Source organism: Mesitornis unicolor, unplaced genomic scaffold, assembly GCF_000695765.1.
Source record: "Mesitornis unicolor isolate BGI_N332 unplaced genomic scaffold, ASM69576v1 scaffold10654, whole genome shotgun sequence".
Taxonomy (NCBI): domain Eukaryota; kingdom Metazoa; phylum Chordata; class Aves; order Mesitornithiformes; family Mesitornithidae; genus Mesitornis; species Mesitornis unicolor.
The window spans coordinates 1-22,031 of NW_010180803.1; the positions used below are offsets into that span (position 1 = coordinate 1).

General features: G+C 38.1%; 1 protein-coding gene across 1 annotated transcript in view; it reads left to right on the plus strand.

Annotated features, from left to right (window-relative positions):
• Positions 1–5,075: 5,075 nt before the first annotated feature.
• Positions 5,076–22,031, plus strand: part of LOC104539618 (glutamate receptor ionotropic, delta-2) — a gene marked incomplete at its 5' end in the record, with an annotated part of 62,213 nt that continues 45,257 nt past the window's right edge. Inside the window, 2 exons of the mRNA XM_010183201.1 lie at positions 5,076–5,273; positions 12,766–13,078. Coding sequence (XP_010181503.1) covers positions 5,076–5,273; positions 12,766–13,078 — 511 coding nt within the window. The remainder of the gene's footprint in view (positions 5,274–12,765; positions 13,079–22,031) is intronic.

Here is a 22,031-nt window from a genome sequence, read left to right on the forward strand (position 1 = left end):
AAGCCCAGCTGGGCAAGGCCGGGGCCACGCCTCCTGCACCTGGGGCCATGCTGGTCAAGACTGGTGTCAGAGAGAGAGCGAGGCATGCCCTGCACCTCCCTTAAATACATGAATTTGCAGGGGTGCTTGAGTGGCTTGGCCCTGATCAGAGGTGGGTCTGATAAAGGCAAAGGGGGAGCTTTTCAGGTAGCTAATTCTTAAAGGACCATCTCCATAGCCCTTCCCCCGCCACCAAAGACACAACCAAAAACCCCTCACAGAAAAACCCAATACAATCACCCACCGCAGTAGCATGGTTACAAACTCATGTTTCTCTTTGATTGCCTAATTAATTAACATGACCAAGTTAAACTCAGATTAATTGTTCTTTTCTGTTATTTAACTTGACTAATTCTCCTTCTGTTTTCCAACTTGAAGGTCTTCCTTGCCCAAAAGCTTTTCTCTTCTTTTTTGTTTAACTTTATTAGGTGTTCTAGAAAAGAATATAAAAAGACCAACTATTACAAATAGTGAGAATTTCTTCAGAGTAAATAAGAACTGTATTTTGCACTTCTAATCTTACTCTCTTGAAGCACTTCCAAATCTTGTCTTCATTTTTACGTGCTCCAGAACCTAAGTCCTGAATAGGCAAAGCTGTTAGCCCTTTATCTTGTTGGAAAAAGCGAGTTCTTGTTGGAAAACTGCTTTCTACTAATCTTGAATCTAGACTACTGCAGGCTCTATACTATCAACCTCTGATTTCCACTATGTTTAAAATAAAAGAAAATAAATTCTCTATCCCACTGTGTAAAATTTGGAGAAGAGGTTGAAAGCTGCATTTTGGATGTGTGACATTCCTTTTTTGCTTATGTTACCCTGCTATCAGTTCTCGCTGGAGTAGGGCTTGTTACAATCTCTGTTGTCCACTCGCAGTTTTACCCTGGCAAGTAGTTCTTCCAAGAGTAAGACTTTTCTCTCCCTGGCTCTAGACATCTCATTTTTGGATCTCACCTTCTTTTCTCCTCATCTAATGCTTGCTTTCCACTATTGGTTTTCCTGACATTATGCTCATGTTTCATCTGAAGACAGATACATATGTAAGTACAAATGTTTTAAAGCATTAAAACAAGATAGAAGGAAAACAGGCATTTGTCCTTGACCCAGCACACTTGGATTCATTTCTCAGCTGTACAAGTCATGAAACCTGTGCATTTCAGTTCTGCATGTGGAAAACGGTGATGATTACACTTCTTACTCTACCAAGTATTTCAGTGATAAACCCTAATTTGTGAAAAGTGTACAAATAATATTGTGTGGAACATCTGAAAATAGGTTTGGGTAAGATGTTGGAGCTGCTTAACCATCCCCTGATGTCAAAGAGGTCACATTCTAGGTACTTCCCTCACTTCTGCTTGTACAGTCTTACTCCTTCTCCATCGCTTGTCCTGGCCCTGGATCCCTGGCCATCAGATCAAATCACCTGATAAAAATTGAGTAGATTTGTGATGATTGACACTTTATTAACGGAATCAAGCACCACCAGAGCTATTACATGAGAAGACATCTAGTTGCACTGATGGGAGGAGGATGTTAAATTATGTCTGTCTTAATAGGTAGCTTCTTCCTTAAAAAGTTTTATAAACCTAGTGATAATAGATAAATAGAGCCAAGTGTTTTAGTGAGCTGCTTCTCCAATGTACTTGTACTGTCATGTCATCTTTTCCAACTCTTTCCTTTTTTTTATGCCATGTTGCCTTAACCTTGGATCTGCCTTTAGCCTTCCTAAGATGTGCTCATCTGCTAGCATTTTGCAGCTTTTCTTGCTCAGGGAGTGATCATATCTGGCACCAGACTTTGCCTTCTTACAGTTGCAAAAAGCAATATGCACAGCTTCACCCAGTATAAACTTTACCTGTTTGCTGCTGACTTTCATTTTGCTGCAGGTAGCTTTGGCTGTGTGATGCTTAGCTGTCTACCAGGGTTAACCCACAACAGTGTGTAAAATCCTTTGATCCACATCGAGTCTTAAACTCATCCTCCTGTGTATCAGGATAGCACAGCTTTGATCCCAAGAAGAAACAAGACAGTGATAACTGTGGAGCTATTTTGAGAAGGAGCCCCTATCACAGGCTTAGTAGTTGTTACTACTAAGCACTTAGAGCAGGCTCTTCAGGACTGTGTCCAGATGAGTTCTGAGGATCTCCAAGGATGGTGATTGTGTGGCTTCTCTGAGAAAGACCTGCTTATATAGTCTAAATTACCACCTGCTTTGGAGAGAAAATGTATCAGGATTTTCTTGCATTTATTGGGATCACATGGAAGCTTCATCATCCAGCTGCATTTTGCCACCTCTAAACTCATCAGTTACCTAGTGAGTTTTTGATACTTACTTTCTACAAGCTTATTTTTTGTTCTCATTATTTTTCTGTTCAGTGGGTGAGAAATGTATTGGTTGCTTTTATTTTGTCTATTTTCTTTCTACAAGATCTGCTCTCTCAAGGATGGAGACAATAATTTTAGTGTCAATATTGTATGGATGTACATCTCTTTCCATAGGAGCTCCCATAACAGTGTACAAAAAGACAAGTAGAAGAGTTTCAGCTTGCTATGGGGGAAAAAAAATCAACACAAATATTTTTGTCTTCTTTCAATGCCATCTGAGAAATATAAACAATTAAAAAAAACACAAACAACCCACAAAAAAGCCCAAAAAACCCCAAACATAGCAATAGATTTATTTTGTACTGTTCAGAATATGATTAAAAATTTTACTGCTCCAGGCTTCAACAGAAATTGGGAGGTGTTGGTTGCTTTACATAAAGCTATTTGACTATTTGTGTTTCATTAAATGCACAGCAGCACACTGGACGAGTTGTTTGTTTTGTTTTTCTTAAATCTCTCAATACTCAAAGTATTACATACCTTAATAAAAGACTGAAATTAGTTGTGATAAACTGCATTTTAAACTAGTTTAAATCAATGCAATTAGCAATTGCTTTTAGTTTAGTTTATTTCAGTTTATGAGCCATTATTTTCTAATAACTTAGAAGTTACAAGAATAAATCCTTTCTAAGATGGAAATTATGAACTTCTAAAACACCCTTCGTGCACACAAATCTTTAGAATTTTGTGCATAATGTACTTAGATTGATAAATAATAATATTTATTCTTTTGTGGAAATTTTTTGCCAGTAGTTTTGAGTCTGTCCATAGGGAATCTCTCATCTAAGTGATCAGCAAAGCTGAATTCACTCTGGTTATTTTTCATTTAGGAGAGGCTTTCATCAACTTAGTCTCAATTCCTTTAATGCACTTGGAACTCAGGCACTGGAAAACTACTTTAAAAATTTTATTCCATTTGGCTGATCTTGGGTAATTTGGAAGAAGGAAATTCTATCTGACAACCATGAAATAATAACTTAAGACAGTCAACCCTTCTGCTGTTTGTTTTGTTTGGTTGGTTTGGATTTTTTTTCTGCTGGCTATTTTGTTTGATTGGAGTTTGGTTTGGGGTGGGGGGTGGTTGGTGTTTTGTTTGGGGTTTTTTTCTGGATTTCCTACAGTCAGAGAGGAACATCATGCCAATGCAGTCTGGTTGCATCATTGCTTCTTTGGCATCAACCTCAGCATGTGACTACCCTATTTAAATACAGTGCTGTCTTATTCCGAAAACATCCTGCAGTTCATATAGGGTGACGTACTAAGAAACTAAAAATATTCAGTGATTAGTGAAAAATTTGTGAAAAGTGGTTTAAGTGTCATTGATGAGTAGTAGAATAGTAAAGGAAAAAAATCATTTAAACACCAACAAAACTGCCTCTGGAGATACAATTAAAGTTTGAGCCATAAAAACTACTGAAAATCAATTACATTTTCTTCTCAATGCTTGTGGGTTAGGCAGAATAGGAGGAAATGATCAAGAAGAGATTTCATGTGTGTCATGGTCAAGCCATGACAAGCCAAAAGTGAATTTTTGCACCACAGAACAGATGTTTCTGATAAACTTATACTAAATTACATCACTTTGTAAAGCATTAAAAGGAAGAAAATGTTGCTTACTTCCAAAAAAACCCTTAAGTGTTACAGTACTCTCACATTTTTTGTGGGAATTTGATATATTTCATTACTTGGGTAGATCAGACAGATGTTCTCAGAGAAAATAAAGATCAAAGATAAGTGAGACCTATCTATGGCAAATATATTTTTATTTATATTCAGAAATATGATCTTTTTTGTGTTTAATTTTAAAAAGAAGTGAAGAAGAATGTCTAGAAATTAAAAACTTAACAGAAAGAATAATAGCAAGGGATAAAAAGAAATTAAAGTTAGCAAAAAAAATAAAGTCTTTCTCAGAACATTATTAGAAGTATTAATAACAAAAATGGAGAAAACAATTACAGATCTTGGAGAAAAGGAAAAGTAAAGTATATTGTTTTGGAAACTTTGCCAACCAATTCCAACTTTCAGTATCAACTTGTATCCTTTATAATGGTCATCTTTTTGATGAATATTTACCAATCATTCTTATAGACAAACTGAAGTCCCATAATTGAATCTCCCTAAACTAATTAAATGGATGCTGTTTGGATAGCAGCTTATATTCAGATTCAGATTACAAGATTCAGATAAGGACAGGAGAAATGCATTTTTCTTCAGTATGGCCTATTTTGTCATGTTTTGTATTCCTTACAGCAAGAATTAGCAGTTGTGTTTGTCAGATACAGTGTTTTCCCAGACAGTGGAAACTGGCAGCACTGTAGAATTCTCTGTATTTATGGGCAGACATATGAGTGCGTGTCTGCCCTGCCAAGCATAAGTGCGGACAGAAGGCATTACTGAAAATCATTTCAGCTGTAATGTTAGAATAGAAGATTTACTTCTGAAATACATGATAGAGAAAGAAATGTCTCTGCTGAAGTAAATACATAACAAAATAGCATTTCACAGAATGCAGGAGGCACTGCTAACAGTGTGTTGTAGGAAAGTTTAGTATGAACAGTATTTAAGTAGTTCCTCCTTTACTTTTTTTTAGAAAAACACCTAAACGTGGCATGTAATTGCTTGACTAACGGTTGCTTCCTTTGCTTTCTATTTAGGAAGAGCCCTTTGTCATGGTGTCTGAAAATGTTCTGGGAAAACCGAAGAAGTATCAGGGCTTCTCAATAGATGTGTTGGAAGCCTTGGCCACTTACCTCGGCTTTAAATATGAAATTTATGTTGCACCGGATCACAAGTATGGGAGTCCTCAGGATGATGGGTCATGGAATGGACTGATAGGAGAACTGGTATTTAAGGTAAGGTTATTGATCACTTACTTAAGGTCATGTGATGAAGCTAAATAATATGTGAAATAATATTTTTTGCATTAGCCAGTAACCTCTTTTAATGAGTCCGTGATAGCACTTTGTTCATTGCCTGTGTCACCAGCATTTGATAGTGTGCACAGCTGCATTGGCAGGTAAAGAAAAATCTAAAGAGAGTGCTTGCTGGTAACTGGTTAAGAAACAGGACAATCTCTTTTTTTCCAACCAAAGTACAGCAGTATCAAATCTGAATACAGTCAAATAATGGGATGCACAGCTTCCTAATTAATTTGGCAAGACCTGACACAAACGAGTTGAAGAGGCTGTTTGAAAGAGGAAAAATTGGTGTTGCAGTAATTAGCGATACATTACATAAATAATGTATAGCACTTAGAAAAATGTTGATGAATACATGAAGTATATAATCAACAGAAAATGTTTTATTGACATATAATAACACTTACATTATGTAGATGTATGAATCAAGAGTAGTATATTCTCTATTCTTTAATTAATAAACCATTTAGTCTACTTAATTTTACATTAAATATTCAATATTGTATCATAAATAAATTAAACCAAGTAGATGTGCCATATTTTTCTTTTTTTTCCACTCTTCACATCTTGTCTATTTGCAGTTTCTACCATTGGGAAAGACAGGGCTATGCAGACTCTATTCTGCTGATGTCTCATTCATGCTCTGAACATATACATTTCATTTGCTCTTAGTTAACCTGTAGAGGCAGCTTTTACAGCTGTAGAGACCTACATTTGTTGTTTTTCCTTGAATAACTGCAGTAGATATTCCTGTAAATAACTTACTGGTTGTTTATGGAAGTGCTTTTCCAAATCTGCAGGTGGAATTTAATTGATAATCAAGGCAAATAATAGGGAGCAATGTGGTCAGATACAGGACTCAGTCATTAAATATTTCAGCTAAAATTTAGCAAAATGCTGGAAAATAAGTAAAGGGAGGGGAAAGGGGAAAAAACAAAACAAAACAAAAAAACCACCAACCCTCCCCCACACACACACAAAACAAAAGCAAACAATCAAAAAACAATTTCTCATCGGGGAAAAAAAAGTGATAGGTTTGACCTATTCTGCCTTCCTGAGCCAGTTGGAATGGAAATCAACCACACATGTCGTACCTGTGGCATAGTTCATACATCTACACTGTAGTTATAAGCTTTCTTTGCCATCTCCCTGTGCCCTTACAAAGATGGAAGATGAAATGCTGTGATCATAGATGGTAAGCTGGAGCCACTTAGATAAGTATATTTTCCTCCATCTTCTAAACTTTAACAACTAAAAGTCACTCATCTGTCTATGAGACATAACATGATAATGGCCTATTGATTTATTTTTCTAATTTCTTCTGCTTCTTAAATCTGATGTTCTAACTATACTCCACTCTCTACTCGGCAAAGGACTCAGCAGGCCACTGTATAACAACATCTGGAGGGGTCTCAGTCCTAGATGGTTCTGGAGATGGAAGTGGACGTGGAACATTTTTTATGTATTTGAAATGAATGATTCATAAGGCAGAACTCATAACAACTGAAATCAAATGGTTCACTGAAAAATATGTGTGGCATCCTTGTCCGCTTAGTAGGCAGGGACTCATATAGCTCTAATAACTGCTTAAGATAGTAACCACCCAGAACTGTAAATAGATGTCAAGAGTGGAACAGATTTACAATTTTGCTGTAAATGAGTCTTAATGGATATGAAATATTTCTGTACAGTTAGTAAGTATGAAGAGTTAATGGAAGTGCATTTAGAATTCAAAAAACATGTTTTCCCAATACTATGGCACTGTATAATTTTTTATCTTCCCTACCTCTTATATAATTAACCATAAAGGTTCACTGTGTCCTTCTCTCCCATTCTCCGTCCCTCTTAAGGCAAAAGAGAACCTCTGGGCAGGCAGCCAGTGTCTATCTACCCCTTACCAAGCGCAAGCTGTTCTTGAAAAGCTGCTTTCTTATTTACTGTGAACTGAGTTCTGCTCCCAGAACTCAAATATCTATCAACTTGGCAACTTTGTAAGGGGAAGCAAAGGAGCAGAGAATAGTTTTAAATTAAAGGTCTAACCTGTTTAAAACAGAATGTTTCCATGTTTTCCCAGTCAAGTCTTACATTATAGTCTGGCCAACATGTGGAAGAAATCCAGAAACAGAGGGGGTGCTCTTTGCCTGTTAGTGCGTGAGCCAGAAATGAGTTGGGAACAATGTATTTCTGAAAAAGACAAGTCCCACACAAGGGTAGTGTAAAACAGCTGCCTTCTCTTTTTGAGTACATCTCATTGAGAAGGATGTCTTTGGCCACTACAGAAGATGTGCCATGTGAAATGGCAGTGGCTGTAGCAAGCACATAATTTCTGTGTTCAGGATCAGCTATTTAATGCTGTTGCATTAACCTGACTCTGTGTGCAGCAGGCTCTGATGCAGGTCCTGCTACGAGCAGGAGCAGAAGCTCTGTGGTGCCAAGTCCCTGTCCTCAGTCCACAGCTGCCCTCATGGACATGAGATTATGCCAAGTTCACATAGGTCCCTGCTGGCTGCTAAAATAGCAGGAATCAGCAGATCAAAGCATCTGGTCTTTAATTTTAATTTGGAAACTGATTCAAGCCGCCCCTCCTTTGATTGTCAAGACCTGTAGTAGGTACACCCTTGCTCCATAAGCCTTCTCCTGTCAAAATCAATTGGATGTAACCAGGCTATGGAAAGCTTTCTGTTTGCTGAGCGCCCAAATCAGAAGGTCTACAGAGGATAAATGTTCTTTGAGAGAGGCACATGGTGCTCTTGCCACTCTCCTGTCAAATGGCCAGGGTTTTCAGTGAGGCCTACAGAGCTTCAGCTGACAGACAGGATAAGTTCAGAGAGCAGCAGCTTTCTGTGGAGAGGCTAAAACCATCACAGGGGAGCAGCACTTTTCAGCAAATCTTTCTCTTGCTGTTAGTTATCTGTGTCTTTTCACAGCTCTTCCTTTAATTGCCCTTGAGTCCATGTTACCAGAGGGATGAGCCTGTGTGACAGGCAAGAGAAGAGGCTAATGCCACTTCTGGAAGAGGACAGTCAGCTTTCCAGTACAGATCTGGGCTTCCCAGTAATAGTCACATCCATCGACCATTATTTCCCACATTTTACCATTCTACTTGGATTACTAGGATTTATTGTTTTTTCCAATGAGGAGCCATCAGGAAGAAAATAGCCTAGGGAAGCTGCCTTATTGCACTTAGGTCCGTCAGAAGATGAAAACTAAATATTTGCTTAAACATTTCTAAGAGAAACCGCAAGCCAAGTAGAAGCCTTTTATAAGGCTCTTTTTTTAAGGCATCTTCCTAAGGGGAGTAGCAGAAGAATGACGAAAGCATATGGGGAGGACAAAGTGATAAGAAAAAGATAATAGCTGAGTAAAAGAAGAAGTATTTGGATGTATGTGTGTTAACTTGAGCAAAAATGTCTGTGATTAATTTTTGCGTGTCATATTAATAACTGCATAACATGGGGAACTGTGGTTTATTGCTTCCAGCATTCATTGAGAGGCCTCATGGGAGCAGTTTAAAGTTGTTTCATTTATTTTCCACGTTCTCAATCATGAACCACAGGAATCATCATCAGTTTGCTTTCTATGTGTATGAGATGTACTTGATTAAGCAATAGCACAGGGACATTTCAGGGATTTCTAAGCTTTGCCGATGAGCTGGTTCTGTGCCACCAGTAACAAAGCTGTCAGACCCATTGAGTCATTTATGTTGGATTTTCTGTTTCTGGTGATGTTGCTCTACAGTGAGCTCAGGAGAACTGCTGTTAAGGAATATGGAATCCTAAGCAGGTCACATAAAGAAAAATAATGCCCTCTGCTGTTGTTTTCCGTCAGTCGGTTTCAGGAGTGACAATTTCATTCATCAGAAATGTGTTAAACAGACATCTAAGATGCTGGTAGATGGTTGATTTTGGCACTGCGAAAAATTAGTGGAGAATTTTACATGTTTATAGTTCAGATTGGCAGTTTCACATCTAAATATTGACATAATTGAATGCATTTGCCTTTCTATCTCTGAAGCACTCAATAAACCTTGACTTCTTCAAACTTACATCTTCTCTGATCCAATTTGACATGTTAATGACAAGCATTTAATTTTTTTCATCTTTCGGTTTTGATGCAAGTTGACAGAATCTATATGTAATTAAGAATGTTCACCATCAGTAGATCAACTATTAAGTTAAGCCTAAGCATGGCTTTGTGCTGCACATAGTTTTCTGGTAAATTGGTGTTTATGATTCAATTTAGTAAGTTAAAAACATGAGTTGCCATATTTCCATGTAAACTTTTTTTAAAAAAAAAAGCAAAACACAGGAGTGCTGAGAGGTCAGGACTTGTCTCTCTCCTTTCTATTTTTTACTCTAGTAGCACTCTCTCTTATCTCAAGACGTAATTATGTCCCGATTGCTGCTGGAGTATGACAAGGGAAGTGCAACACTTCCATCAGGACAACATTGTTATTCTGTCATAACTGGCTGATAACCAGAGTGCAACCATAATGCTGGGAAATTTGGAGAGACTGCTCCCCAAAGTTGCTTAATAAAAGCAATATTTTCACAAATACCACATACTGTGCTTTTTCATGCAATGCCCTTCAGTGTATTTCATGAAGAATCACAGAATCACGGAATGTTAGGAGTTGGAAGGGACCTTGAAAGATCACCCAGTCCAACCCCCCTGCCAGGGCAGGATCACCTAGACCAGGTCGCACAGGAACACGTCCAGGCGGGTTTTGAATGTCTCCAGAGAAGGAGACTCCACAACCTCTCTGGGCAGCCTGTTCAGTGCTCTGTCACCCTCACAGTAAAAACGTTTCTCCTCATATTCAGATTGAGCCTCCTATGCTCCAGTTTGCACCCATTTCCCCTGCCCTGTCATTGACTGTCACTGGGAAGAGCCTGGCTCCTTCCTCCTGACATTCGCCCTTTACAAATTTATAAACATGAATGAGGTCACCCCTCAGTCTCCACTTCTCCAAGCTAAAGAGACCCAGCTCCCTCAGCTGCTCCTCATAAGGGAGATGCTCCACTCCCTCCATCATCTTTGTGGCTCTGCGCTGGACTCTTTAAAGCAATTCCCTGTCCTTCTTGAACTGAGGGGCCCAGAACTGGACACAATATTCCAAATGCAGTCTCACCAGGGCAGAGTAGAGGGGAAGGAGAACCTCCATTTTAAAAAAGGGGGGAAAAAGCAGAAAAAAATCTATTAGTTATTCAGGCCTATAGTAATCTATTATTTGGTAAAAATAACTTTATTTTCATATCTTGCTTTTCAGTGAAGAATCTTGAAACATCTTACAAATACAACTTGAATTAGCACCTCACAATAATGTAGCGTAGTAGGGAAGTATTCTAGTAACATGCTGATAATTAATAACACAGCCAAAGTTAAACAGAAGGGGCTAAGACTGGGACATTTATTTTCCATGTGTCCTCCTTGAACCCTGGATTCCTGTTTCACTTTTTAATATTCATTCAGGAAAAACAAAAACCAACCAACCATATAAATCCCCACAACCCTATTTATTAAATACAACCATAATTTCCTTTTTGGCAACTATTGGTATAGACCATTGGACTTTTACATTTGTAAATTATTTTTAAAATACTTTTATATTCATAGTGGTAGAAAACAGTTCAAATTATGACTGACTGCTTAACCATTAGCAGATACTATGAATCACCTGAATCACTTGTTGACCAGAGGTTTTATAATCCAAGGATAGAGACTCAGATGACTTGAATGTTTCCATAGATAATTCTGATGAAATTTTTACTTGGATTTTTAGTGACGGAGTTTGTGGCTGCTCATGGGCAAAGGGTGGTTAAATCATCATTCACGAAACATTGTTAGGAAAGGATATGAAGTAAATTCATGAAGCCATGCTTTCAGCTGTGCCCACCAGCACAGCTTCACTTAAGACACCGGAGAATCTGACCCACAAATTAAAGCTGAAGCTCTAATTCATGTCTTCTAAGCAAATCAATATTTTCACTTTTTTTGTCCAAATAATCAGCTTCCAGCTGTCTTCTGCCACTTTCCAGTTGCAGCCAGTTTCCAATTAATATAAAGCTAAAGCAACATCATTTAAACTTAAGTGCATTTAAGTCTTAAGTGCACTGTGATTAAAAGTAGGTTTGTACCATGGGCTGCAGAGTGTTTTGCAGATTATATTAAGAGCCCAGATGATTTCCATATTTGATTCCAATCAGGCTCAGCTGCCATACCTTCCTACCTAATATTTCACATCACATTTCTAAGGAGCTAGTAATCTCTGCTGCCTTTGGGCAAGAAGAAAGAAATTCAAGAGAGTTAATAAAATTTGACACAGTACTGAGACTTTCAAGTCTTTGTGCTCTCCTCACCCCCTTCCAAAGGACCACACACTGCTTTAGGCAGATCAGAAATGGATTAAATCAAACTAGTAGCAGATTAAAGTATTTTAAGTACTCTTTTTCATATTAAAATATCTATAATTTATCATCTTTTTGTCGGTATTTGGGCTTTTTTAAATGGTGTTAATGTGTCTGCTTCAAACACCGTTTCTTGTTTTCACTACAGTTCTAACTGTACATGTTAAAAGTAAAATAGCACCTGCTGTAGTTGTGCCTGGTGTCTCTGGAGACCTAATACCCAGACATGCTGTAAAATACAATTATTAGATCAAGGAATGTTATTCATCCTCTTCTCATCTGAAATAAGTTCTTTAAATTACAAAAAATGTAAATGGTACAAAGTAAGTCCAAGGTAGCTGCGGGACAGTTTGGCGTAAAGAGAAATTGCATAACAGGAGGACATAGAGGAATAAATAGTAAAGGAACTGCATGGAATATCTGCTCTTCTGCACTTCAGACTCTGCAGCCAAAACTTATGTTTTTCAGAATTTCAAGCACCCTTAAAATCCCAGGATATGTGAGATGCCCTCTATCCTGCAGTAGATACAGCCTTACAGCCTTTTGCTGTAATCATCGTGCATGAAAAGGCTGAATATCTTGTGGCTCTGTCAGGCAACTAACTTCCTCTGATTGGAAATGCTAGACACAGGGTCTGCCTTTTGCCACAATGATGTCTTCCATAATGATTTTGACAATGATGTCTTCCATAACCCAGGCTGAGAGGAATGACCAGAAGTAGATTTTCTCCAGCTGCTGTCTGTATTTGAAGCATTTTGATTCCTTGGAAAATAGCAACATGCAGAGCTAATGTGACCGAGACCACCAAGTGAGGTTTGCTTACAGAAACTAAGACATGTAGAACAGCTATTCTGTTCAAGCCTTAGTCACTTTTCTGTGTTCACATATATGATGCTTAAGACATTGGCCTTGGCATCTGCTTCTCCATAAGTTAAGTTTAGCTGCTATAAATCACAGAGAAACAAAGATCTTTTCTGTAGCTCCTACTTATGCATGTTTTTCTCTCTCCCTTTCCTCAGAGAGCTGATATAGGGATCTCTGCCCTAACCATCACCCCTGACAGGGAAAATGTGGTCGACTTCACAACACGATACATGGACTACTCAGTGGGTGTGCTGCTTCGAAAGGCAGAGAAGACAGTGGACATGTTTGCCTGCTTGGCACCGTTTGACCTCTCCCTGTGGGCATGCATAGCTGGCACCGTGCTGTTAGTAGGGCTACTGGTCTACCTCTTGAACTGGCTCAACCCACCACGCCTTCAGATGGGATCCATGACCTCCACAACCCTCTACAACTCCATGTGGTTTGTGTACGGATCCTTTGTGCAACAAGGTAAGAGACAGAGGGACAGTCTGTCTCCAAGAGAAAACCTGTATATCCTCCCTGTTGCTATAGAGACCTTCCTCTTCCCTGCCTTCCTTCCACGGCCCACGAGGGACAGGGAGCATTGGAAAGCCTTGTGCTGTAAGGTTTCTCACACATTTGGCTGCCCATGTGGGAACTGTGAGAAGTTTGGACCACTACATGTTAGCTTGTTTTGATTTGTAGTTGTCTAATTAGAGAAAGATGATTTTTGTCTGTAGTGGGGGAAAGTATTTCTCATCATCTGCTGGAGAATTATTCATAGTTAATGTAAGCACTAGGTTCTTATGCGGTCAGACAGAAAATGTTGGGATTTGGCTTTTGAACGAAGTTTAGACTAGTCACCAGTGCGAAATGGTCTTATTGAATCTGATATTCTTTCCTGCCTCTTCTGATTTATCTCAATTTTCCTGTGTAATATGTGGACTCAACCTTCTCTGGCCTTCCTGGATGCTTTCTCAGTCCAATACTCTGTTTATATTCCCAAGTCCTTCACAATCTACCTCTTCTGGCAGAGCTTTAACTATGCATCCTAAAGACATCAGGGACTACAGATCTTGGCTTGGTATACACTACTTAAAATTCTGGTCTACAAATCTGTGTTTTAATGCAAAGTGGAATAAGAAAGCACAGCTTCATATGAGAACAAAGAAGATTTAGATAGTAACACTTGACAACAAAACAGAACAAATATCTTCTGGCATATCCATGTGATTGTTCATCAGTCACTACTGCCACTGCAGGTACACCTACTTGCAATTGCACGGAGCATCTGCTCTACAAAGAGCCACGGCCACTGCAGCCTGAAAACTCCCAGGTAGTTTTTGCAAATTTAACATGTATTTGGAAGGAACACCGTAGCTAAAAGCATCATATTTATGTAACACTAAGAACATGTAATTTAGAAATTACTCTATTCCCTGTTAGAAACAATCAAATGACATCCATAAAAGCTAAAGACATGCATGAAAATCAAGTATGAAACTCCTAGAAGGGAAAATAAGCTAAATTAACACCACCATCTAAAATACAGAAGAAAAGCTGAAGTTGAGTATTTCCACAAGAAATGTGATTTTTAGATACATCTACCTAGAGAAATTACTTTTAAAATTGTTTGCATTGAGCAGTGATGGCCAGCTGAGGAAAACTGAAGGGATTGCTTCATGTTTGTTGTGGATATTTATTTTTTTTAAGTAAACCAAAGACTTCAGAGCCAGCTGAGAGCTAGAAAAGTTTTTTGAATGTATGTGGGTGGGTTTATAAGTTTTCTTCCTGTCCAAAATACTCCCAATGTAACTGTTTAGGGAATCGAACTGTGAGAGAGCAGTTGGTCCATTACAGAACTAGACTCATTATAACTGTCTGCCTGTTAGGTTAAAATTTGTAAATTAGTTTCTTTATTGCATGAATGCAAGTAATTTTACATAGGTTTATTGCTTGGCATTAGCTTTAGCTTCCCTGCTCTCTTCCCAACATCACTAGTCCTCAAAAGCTTTACAGAAGAGTGCCCAGAGAAGGTTTAAAGGACACAAAGCTAGTTTAATTACACACTTCAATCTCATGAATTATTATCTGAATTGTTTGCCTTGTGCCTATCCAAGTAAGCCTGAGTTGCCCGGTATCCCAAAGTTTCCTAAGTTCAGAGTAGTAGCCCAAAAGGAAGCCCTTCAATAGATGCTCAGCATACAAAGAAAAGGTTTTTCTAACCAGTCAGTAAAAATGAGTGCTTGAGGAGGGCTTAGAGGGAAACCTTGAATTAAGCATGAAGATGAGAAAGAAATTAGATTAAAAGAAGTGGGACTAGATGACAAAAAAAAGCAGAATTTGCTGGAAAAAAACAAAGAAAAGGAATTTACTCAAGGAGATCTGCATCCATTCCCCATGATAAGAGGGTCATAAGGTGCAGCTCAGTGTTAGTAAAACCTGCTGGTGGGACATGGCAGCCTGGAGCACCAGAACTGTTGTGGGACTTCGGAAAAAGAAATTCACAGAACTTTGAAGGTGAGAGGCACTTATTTACACAGAGAGAGATCTTGCCACCATACCAAGTGGATTTTCAGCACAACTCTTTGAAATCCAGTAGAATAATATAAAATATTCACTTGGTTCCTACTGAGTGGGGGGAATCTATCACTCCTTCAAACAACAAGCAGAAGCACAGCCCTTATTTAAGGAAAAATGACGCAAGTTTAACAGGGTTGATATAAAAATATATGAAACTTACGGACCAATTTAAACATAAAGACTCAGAATATCTCAGAAATCCAGTGCGAAAGAGTAAGAGATCCATTTATAATGTCAGCCAGTATTTCACATTCAATTTGAATATAACAAAATCTATATTAGCTGAAGTGTTATTGTTTACTAACCCTTGTGAATACAGACAAATGAAAGTAATTTCCATTGACAGGCTAACTGGCTATTGTGGTAATTTTGCTTCTGTTTTCTCTCATCATCTCTTCATTCAGCAGAAAAACTCTGCAGGTTTTATTTGTTTTGGAATACCAAATCTGTTGCTATTAATTGTGATTGGCATGTCTTAAATGGGGCAGCATGGGACATTTCAAATACTGTCACGTTCACTTAAGAAGTCTTTCAGCTGCTGATTTAAAGCATGACAAGATACTCATTTCTGTTATCAAAACATACAGTCAAAGATGCTTTTATATCCTGCACGGAGAGAAACAAAGCAACACGAACTGAGGATTGCTCGTCCTTTGATAGTGCTGGATTCTTTGTTTGGGGCTAGCAGGCACATTCTGGCGACGTCTTCTCTTTCTTTCCTCTAGTTAGAGGAAAGATTTGCAAGCACACAGCCTGGCTCCAGACCTGCCATGGCTCTGAAGACAAAAGAGGCCTTTGGTGCAAAAATACAAGTCACTCTTTAAGGAAACTCATGACCTATTTTGATTGAAACAGAAAAAACTTCTTTTTCTTGTTTCTTCTGAAATAGTTACAAACTCTGCAGATTTTAGCACGTAGCTTCGATCCACTGTGTCACTTCATATTTTCTTTCAGCCTTGACTCTGATGCTCTGATCAAATTTTATTAGCAAGTTTAACCTCTTGCAATTTTTGAAGCAGCAGAGAAAAATAGAGTGTCATTGTCTGTAGACTAGAGTCACACAGACCTGTCCAGTAGTTTTTAAAGCAGGTCTATGATTATTGACATACTTGGTTGCAAAATTTAATTATTTTTAATTGTTTCCTTAAAGGTAGACTGAAACTTAATGTCACTGCTTTTTGTATCATTTAAACTTAGGTCTTGAACTTGGCTTTTTTTTCCCCGTTTTGGAGCGACCAGTCTAGGTACCATTTTGAGACTCTCATAATATAGAGTTCTATTTTCTCTCAGTTGCGCTTTTAATTCTGTGTTCGTTACAGAGATCAGTGTGTACATATTTATATACATTATTTTTGTATTTGTAAAAAAGTGTGATTTTTTAATTAGAAAATACAATTTTGAGGATAGAACTGCAATATAAGTGGGGAGTCTTAATTAAAATAAAACTGTATAAACTGTAAAGTGGGTTTTTTTATTCTATACTCAAGCCCCTCTTTTAAACAAAAAAATGATAGCCAGTGCATTGAAATGCTTTAACTTACTGCCCAATATACTCCTGAATCTGCAATACTGTGACCACTAAGAAGGCAGAGACTTTTTCATGATCTTGGCTATACTGTGCTGTGGATTATATTAAAAGCAAATGCTTCTGACTTTGAACTACTCTTTCAGGCATGAGTAGTTCAGATAACATCTGTTATCTCCAAGTTGTTTCTTTATGTCTAAAGATGAAGCAAATTCATAGATCCAGACTGTGGAAGATTTCTACTATGTTGAAATTTAGCGTCATGGCTTCTGAATTTGTTCTCTTCCACTTGCTCATTTTAGAAAGCTAAGTGGCAAAACGTCTGTAGAGTTTACTTCTTTTCAAAATTACCTTTTGCCAGTAGGACAGAAAATGTTAAAGTTTCCTCTTTCTCTCCCTCTGTATTTTCCATTGGCTTGTCAATCCACTTCTCACAGGTTTTGCTCTCTGCCTGCCTCACACTGCAGCTGGTGGTAACCATTGCTGTAGCTTTCTTCTTAGGTATCACTCAGGACCCCCTGGTCCTGGCGCTCCTGCTCTTTTCTGTTAACTTGGTTCCTCCCCAAGCCTCTACTATTATACATTCAGATAAGAGAAGTGCAAAGTCCTGCCCCTGGGGAGGAGCAACCGCATCCACCAGTGCGTGCTGAAGGTCACCCAGCTTACCTGAGCACTGGCACAGGTTGCCCGAGGAGGTTATGGTGTCTCTATCCTTGGAGATACTCAAAAGCCATCTGGACAAGGCCCTAGGGAGCTGGCTTTAGGTGTTCCTGCTTGGGCAGAGGGTGTTTGGACAAGATCATCTTCATAGGTCCATTCCTACCTCAACCAGCCCGGGTGATATATTATAATTCTGTATCATGTAGTCTTTGCTCAGCTTTTATGCTGTTCTGTACATCCACATTTTTCTTTCTCTTCAGCACTGGTGTTGTTGCTATTCCTTCTAATTTTGCCCTCATTAGAATATACCAGTGTTGTGAACCTGCCATATGAACAGGGACCATGTAACTGTCTCAAAGAGGAAATTTGGTTTACTAAAAGCTTTGCTAAAAACTTCCTGGGGATTAACTGAATCAACCCACTGCAATGGCACAACGTCTGTTTATACTTACTGGGAACCTGGTTTAATCTCCTGAAGGTTTTCTGTTAGCTTCCTACTACTTCATCGGCTCTTGTTATGAAATACTCTGGAGAGCACTCTGCTCTGACTGTTACTGGAGAAAAACAGTGATTTAAGAAACAGAAATTCAGGATTTACAGCTATTCCCAACCCTTTTTCTATATTAGATTGTTTTTTTGAGACAAGTGAAATGCTTCATAATTTTTACCATGTACTTGCAGAGGAATGTTCTAGAAGATTTTATTTTGAGAGCAGCCTCTCAAATTTTGCTTCAGAATACAGTGAAAACCTTACTTAGCTTAATAGAATTCAATTGAATGTAGACAAAATAATGAAGTTGTATTAAAATTACAATGTTTTGTATTTCATATAAAAGACACAATAGAAAGACTTTGTGTCTCTCTTATCACACTCTGTTCATTTTGCTTTGAATTTTTCTGTAAGAGAGAGGTATTTCTGAACTAGACTGGTGGGATTTTAGATTATGCGGGTAAAGATGCAAGTCTCTGTTTCACTTGGAAATGTCTGTAAGAAAAAGAACCAGGCAGATGATTTTTCTTTTTTTTTTTTTTTTGCTATAACAGGAAATATCTTTCAAATGGCTGAGTCATTTAAGATTTAATCACTTCTCAGTGTCTGCAATAAAACCAACATTCATTGTAGTTTTATAAACAGGATTTGAGCATAGGATAATGGGTGCTTAAAGTATTACCCACAAAAGTATTATTTTCTTCAGAGATGTTAATACTCTTACTTAACCCAGCAAAGTTATGAAATGAATGGTTTGAGAGCATCACTGGTGAGCCATTTATTTATCCCTTTATGTTTTGGTTAGTTTAAAATGCTGGTCACAACTGGAGGTTTTGATTGGTCATCAGTGGGGCCAATTATGTTCATAATGCCCAGTAAATGAGCAAATCTTACTGTTTGCCTTGTTTAAATTACATTTCATAAGAGCAATAAAATAGACTCCAAGCCTTGGCACTTCTAAGTCATTATAATACTTCTTGGATGGTTAAAGCTGCTCAGAATTCTCAGTCTTGTTCCTTGTATTACCACCCAAGGCGTGATCTAATCCTCCTGAAATGCACTGCCTGGAGTGTGCTGTTGCTTAATAAATTACTCCATCTTGCTTATCTCTCTCTCAGCATATCCCTAAGGAAACCGTTACGCTGTAACAACGTATTTTCTTAGTGACATTTTCTCTTAATTAACTATACACCAATCTCTGTGTATTTAATATTCAGGGGAAAAGTCTAAAAGCATTTTGAAAAAAATGTGTTAGAAATCAATTATGTCTTCACATGCGATATTTAGTAGTGAAACCTAATTATTTTTTAAGTTTAGCAAATTAAAAAAGTTCCATTATAAAGACTGTTGAGCTAAGACCTAGTTCCTAATTTGGACTCTGCATCTGATCTTCTGGCTGACCACAGAAACTTTGCTTAATATCTTGTACATCCTTTCTCAGTTGTAAAATGGAAGTACTTACTACCTATCTTCTTTCAAAAAAACTGGTTTTGTGTCTTCTGGTAGAAAACAAAACTTAAATTCCAGTCTCATTACTTAACAATTTTAAATGCTCTTCAAACTAAAGCCAGGTCTTGACATATTCCTGTTACAAGGGGAACAGACTTGCTGAGCATAAAATGCACAGCACTAAGTTGACAAAATGAAAGTCAAGATGCTAAGCATGTTAGGAAGCAAATCAACCTCCACGTTTTTCTTACACATACACCAGCAGATACATTTGTGACTTTACAGTTCCACCTTTAAAGATGAAAGCCCAAATTTCTCACTCTATTGTATTAAATCTAGGCTCAGCTATTAGTATGTATATGTACCTTCATAAAGGTACATACAGGCCCTGTTGTACCATGCTCCCTTTCCGCATGTCTCAGTGGTTCGGTCAGCCCTCTTGACAGCATCGAAAAATAACTAAATTTTGGCAACTGTGTCCTGTGTCTCAAATGTGTTTGGAAACTACAGGTGATCACTGGAACCGACAACATATACTGAGAAATATTATTGTGCATACAGTAGATATCTGCAAACACTGGATGTAGCTTTATGTGCATACCACTTTCAGAGGTTTATTTGGTTGTCTCTTTTTGAAAATGTAATTCCAAGGAATAGCCATGCTCCAAGGAAAATGTTCAGTAGCGTGGGCATTTGTTTGCAGCAACGTGATATCACTAGTGTGAAACTGCCAGGGGATATGCTTGGATTTTCCCCTAAATTGAAGTTAAGACTCAGGCAGTCCTCAGAGGCATCTAAAATAATGGATTTCTATATCTCATGTGCACCTGCTTGCTTGAGTAATAGCACTGGGTACGTGAGGCAGTATATTTGGAGATGTTGTGTCTGACACACCTTCTGTGAGGAACTGGAGAATGAATGGCAGTGTGAGAGCCCAAAAAACACCTTCATTCCCCGAGGACTAGCTCCAAGCCAGATTAATTGACTGTGAGAAGGCAGTGTCTGTCTGGCTATAGTATAAATGCTCTTCAAGACCAAATAAGGCAAAAAGGAAAATAGAATTGTATGTCTGTGGCATCTATCCATCTTTCTGTGTTCTTTCAAAAGCATCCTAAGGTGAATATTTTACTCAGAACAGTTTCTTTAATTGTTATGATTTCTAATATGTCTTTCTACTATATCTGGGTAAAGAATGGATCAGTTAGATTCAAATTAATAATCAGCTTTGACTTTTCACAGTTCAACTGTGTATAATATATATTAAATTGAGGAAGTGAGGAAGAACAAGTTAGCCAGAAGCTGAATGTTTCTTACATGAAGGAGGAATGTAACCACCTTTTTATCTGCAAAGGTGTTTAGAAGGTGAAGAGGCAAGCCTTACTTGTCCTGCTGTTTGATGTTCCTGCACAGAAGCTTATACTTAAGTTGGCAGTATTGGCTGTTTAAGGCAGGAAGAAATGAGTTTTAGCTTTATTAAAAATACTCCTCCTCTGCTTGGATGACAGCAATTTCATCTACAAACTGATCAGCTTTTTTCAGCGGAGAATATCCAAGACACCAGATGAACATGGGTTTAGAATGGAACCCGTGGTAGTTTTCCATTGCTTTTCTGGTCTATGGGGAGTCCCTCCTCTGCAACAGCTGTGCCATAGCTGTATCCACCCATGCAGCACTTCTTCATATCACCAACTGGTGGGTAGGTGCCAGGAAAATTCCCTACAAACTGTTAAGGGAGGAGTAGCAAAGAGGTTTTTGAAGCTGCTGACAGAAAAGTCTCCCTTCTTCGGCTGTTGAGCATTGTTTTTTTTTCCTTAGACCTCTTCTAATATTAAAACGCGTATAAAAGGAGTAGACCAAAATTAATATTGAAAGGGACCAAATGATTATACCAAATAAATCTTTTGATTAAGTTAACCATCCTGTTGCTTTCCCTGATTGCTGAGATGAAGGTCCACTCTCAGCAAATATGGGAAAATGAGAGCTGTTGGGTTTTTCTTATTAGTATTTTTTATTTAGTCAGCTTCCCAGCATGCAAACTGAGGGGATTGCCTTCAATATGGCAGCATCCTGCTGTAGAAACCTCCTGCTGCTTAATTTTTATTCTTCCAGTGTCAATATGGACGAGAGAGATCATAAAGTAGGACTTTATAGTTTCAGTGCTTTTGAATTTAGTGAGATGGTTTTGGGTTAAAAATGTGCTATGCTTTATCTACCAGACAAAAACTGAGATGAAGGAACACGCGTGGTTTTGACTAAAGAATCTGCTTCCCCCACACTAGGATAAAGTAAAAATAGCAGTGAAGGGGAAAGATAGAAAATCTTCTGCAAACAGGCTGTTAAGGAACGGTGATAATAAATCTGTTGAGTGGGTGTGTTCGTTGTTCATGCCCGGATATACTTGCTAGTAGAGCATCTTTAGGTATAGGAATGTGTTCCTTTCTTACAATAGCTTCTTTCATTTCTGTATCTGTCCCCAAAGAGGAAAATCCTCACCATCCGATAAAGTCATCTTTGAAGTCACTTTCCACTTCTAACAAATCTGAGTCATGATCTTAAGCAGGGTGATAGCTGATTTACAGTAAAAACCAGATTGTTCAACTTTCAAACATAAGCATTTGTATTAGTGCTTTTCATCAATAAATGACATTATTGCATTATTATCAGTGAAACTTGAAAGGATGAGGGTTTTCTGCTTTCCTCTGTTCACTATGAACTATTATGGTACTATTTTAGCA